Source organism: Corvus kubaryi, unplaced genomic scaffold, assembly GCF_017639235.1.
Source record: "Corvus kubaryi isolate FWS band 111438036 unplaced genomic scaffold, C.kubaryi_AGA036_p1.0 36956, whole genome shotgun sequence".
Lineage (NCBI taxonomy): Eukaryota > Metazoa > Chordata > Aves > Passeriformes > Corvidae > Corvus > Corvus kubaryi.
This window is the reverse complement of record NW_024580992.1, coordinates 37,503-40,911: the sequence shown is the minus strand read 5'-3', so window position 1 is coordinate 40,911 and position 3,409 is coordinate 37,503. Positions and strand designations below refer to the sequence as shown.

The following is a 3,409-nucleotide window of genomic DNA, read 5'->3' as shown; positions in this document are numbered from 1 at the left end:
GGTGATCCCTGGGAAGAGCAGCTGATTCCCTGAGAAGAGCAGGTGATCCCTGGGAAGAGCAGGTGATGATCCTTGGGAAGAGCAGGTGATGATCCCTGGGAAGAGCAGGTGCTCCTTGGAGCCGCGGCCGCAGGGAGGGAGGGAGGGCCCTGCCGCAGCCTCCGGCGCCATCGCCTCCATCCCATTCCCTGTCCATGGCTCCGTCCCTGTCCCTTGCTGAGGTCACTTTCGTCCTGTGCCCCCAGGGCTGGGTCACAGAGCCAGGGTCATCACCCTGTCCTCCCCCAAGTGCGCGTCGCCGAAGGGCCGCGAGACGCCCCGAGGTACGGACGCGCCCGAGCCGGCCGGGTGTGACTGACCACTGACCCCCCACTCACTGCCCCCACACCACTAATCCCAGTAACCCCAGTAACCCCCCCCGAGCCCCAGTGCTGCTCCAGGTGTGCCACGGGCACGGTGAGTACCGGGCAGCCTCCGCCAGGTTTGCTTTGGGCTCCTGGGGCTCTGCGGGTGCCGGGCGGGGGTGCAGTGGTGGCGGGGCTGTGGCACGGCGGGCAGGGCCGCGGTGCGGGTGGCAGCGCCTGGTGACGCCGGTTGCGGTGTGACAGTGACGGACACGGAGCCGCCGGGGCCGGAATCCAGCGGGCAGGAATTCCTGCAGCACCCAGAGGGAGAAGGAGCCAAAGCAAACCTGGTGCCCAGCACCTCCCTGGCATGTGCCCCCTGACGGGTCCCCCCGGCTGGGGACGTGGGGCCAGCGCAGCCCCCGAGCCCCGGCCCCGTCCTGAGCCCGCCCCGATCCCGCAGGGAAGTGGGGCAGCATCCGGGCCAGCGGCCGCATGAGCAGCTACGCCCTGAACGTGGAGATCGGGTCCCGGCTGGCAGGGAAGGACCTGCTGGGGACACAGCACAACGGGACCCCCGCCGAGCCCTCCTTCCTGCGGCAGCACCGCGCCTCGCTCTACATCATCGGGGACAAGTCCCAGCTGAAGGTGACACGCCCGGCACGGCCACCACGGGCAGGGACGGAGCTGGGAAGGGTCTGGAGCCCCAGGAGCGGCTGAGGGAGCTGGAAAGGGGCTCAGGCTGGAGCAAAGGAGGCTCCGGGGCGACCTTGTGGCTCTGCACAAGTCCCTGACAGGAGGGGGCAGCCGGGGGGGTTGGGCTCTGCTGGCAGGGAACAGGGACAGGAGGAGAGGGAACGGCCTCAGGCTGGGCTGGGGAGGCTCAGGGTGGGCACCAGCAGGAATTTCCCCATGGAAAGGGTGCTCAGGCCTTGGCAGGGGCTGCCCAGGGAGCTTTGGAGTGCCCATCCCTGCAGGGATTTAAAACCCCTGTGGATGTGGCACTTGGGGACAGGGGCAGTGGTGGCCTTGGCAGTGCTGGCAACGGTTGTGCTCCATGGTCTCCGAGGGCTTTTCCAATCCAAAGAATTCCCTGATCCCGAGGGTGGCAGTGGCTCAGGGCACCCCAGGCCAGCCCAGGCCGTGCTGTCCCTCCGCAGGGCGTGAAGCCGGACCCGCTGCAGCACTGGGAGGTGGTGCCCATCGAGGTGTTCGACGTGCGCCAGGTCAAGGCCAGCTTCAAGAAGCTGATGAAGGCCTGCGTGCCCGGCTGCCCCTCCAGCGACCCCAGCGTGGCCTACCTGCGCTCCCTGGAGGAGTCGGAGTGGCTGTCCCAGGTCAGTCCTCCCCGCAGCCGGACCCGGCCCTGCCCTGTCCTGGGGTGACAGAGTGCGGGCGTTGGGGCGACAGGGAGTTCGCTGCTGTTTTCCCCAAAAGCGTCTCGGGCAAGAGACCCCTCGGGTGCGGCCCTATGGCCACTAGCTCGCTTCTCCTTTCTGCTGGTTGAGCACCGGTGACACACACACACTCTCAGGCCAGACAGCTCCACGTCACCGAGATAAGGAGCCGAGGAGGGCCCTCGGCATGGCAAATCCCACGGTGGAGGGACCAGGGGTGAAGAGGAGGCAGCACACCCGAAATGTGCTTTGTGTAGGGTCACAGAGCCAGCGCTGTGAGGGCACGGGGCCGAACAAAGGCGGGAGCAGGGAAGGGAACCAGTGTGCGCAGGGAAGGGCGGAGCGGGGAGCGGCTCAGGTGCGCGGCTGCTGGGAGAGGGAGTTTCCTTCCAACAGCGTCGGGGGCTGAGGGCACAATTCGCGAGGAGCTGTGGGAGAGGCTTTTCCTTTACAGCAGTAAGAAAGGTATCTCAAATAGCCGAGTTTTTCCACCAGGGGAGTGACCGGGTGATGGTCTCGGGGATCGTCACCTGCTCTTTGCCACCTCGGGGCTCTCCGGCCCATCAGCCATCGCTGCTGCTGACTCAGTGACCCCAGCCCGGGGGGGCCTGAGCTCCCGGCCGGGCTCCAGTGCCCTGTGCAGAGCAGCGCTGGGACACCCTGGGGACACTCGGGTGGGTGTGGGGGACGAGGGTGGGACAGTGCAGGGCTCAGCTCCGTGGTGCTGGACGGAGCTGCCGGCCGGGGATGCCGGGCAGGACCCGCGGGATGCTCCGGAGGGGCTGGGACAGGGCAGAGCCAGCGTGGCCAGGAGGAGCTGGGGCAGCAGCCCGGGGCGACTGGTCCCAGTGTGGAGCCGTGGGAGGGGTCCCACTCTGGAGGGGGTGAGGGCCCCCTGTCCCTGCTGCCGTGTCCCAGCGCAGGGTGGTGGCCCCTGTGACCCCGAGCGTGGCCTCACTCCAGAGAAGGGGACACGGCCCCAGCACCCGCCCCGCAGTTCCTGCGCCCTCCTCACTCCTGGTGCTGCTCTTGGCAGATCCACAAGATCCTGCAGATCTCGGTGCTGGTGGTGGAGCTGCTGGACACGGGCTCGTCCGTGCTGGTCAGTCTGGAGGACGGCTGGGACATCACCACCCAGGTGAGAGCCCGGCGGTGGCCGGGGTGGCCCCGTGGCCATTCCCCGCAGCCCCTCAAGCCCCCTGTCCCCGCAGGTGGTGTCGCTGGTGCAGCTCCTGTCCGACCCCTACTACCGGACGCTGGAGGGCTTCCGGCTGCTGGTGGAGAAGGAGTGGCTGTCCTTCGGCCACCGCTTCAGCCACCGCGGCGCCCAGACCCTGGCGGGGCAGAGCAGCGGCTTCGCCCCCATCTTCCTCCAGTTCCTGGACTGTGTGCACCAGGTGAGCCCTGGCACCTGGGACAGGGGACCCCCCAGTGCCCACCGAGTCCCTGAGTGCCCAGCAGGACCCCAGAGTGCCCAGTGGGACCCCCAAGCACCCACCAGGACACCCTGGTCACCCCCCAGGACCCCAAAACCCCAGGAGCGCTCCTGGGGCAGCTGGGGGGTCTGGATCCCAGCCCAGCCCATGGTCATGGATCCCAGGGTGATCTGGGGCTCTCCATGGCCATGGATCCCAGGGTGATCTGGGGCTCTCCGTGGCCATGGATCCC

At 68.3% G+C, this 3,409-nt stretch overlaps 1 protein-coding gene across 6 annotated transcripts in view; it reads left to right on the top strand.

Moving 5' to 3' along the window:
• SBF1 (SET binding factor 1) overlaps window positions 1–3,409 on the top strand; it is a 28,328-nt gene that overhangs the window by 20,553 nt on the left and 4,366 nt on the right. For 4 of the 6 annotated variants that reach the window (XM_042020329.1, XM_042020330.1, XM_042020328.1 and 1 more), the window contains 4 exons: window positions 808–992; window positions 1,505–1,681; window positions 2,778–2,879; window positions 2,953–3,138. In XM_042020329.1, coding sequence (XP_041876263.1) covers window positions 808–992; window positions 1,505–1,681; window positions 2,778–2,879; window positions 2,953–3,138 — 650 coding nt within the window. Of the gene's footprint in view, window positions 1–245; window positions 324–807; window positions 993–1,504; window positions 1,682–2,777; window positions 2,880–2,952; window positions 3,139–3,409 lie in introns of all 6 variants that reach the window. The other 2 variants (XM_042020326.1, XM_042020325.1) reach the window with 1 other exon arrangement.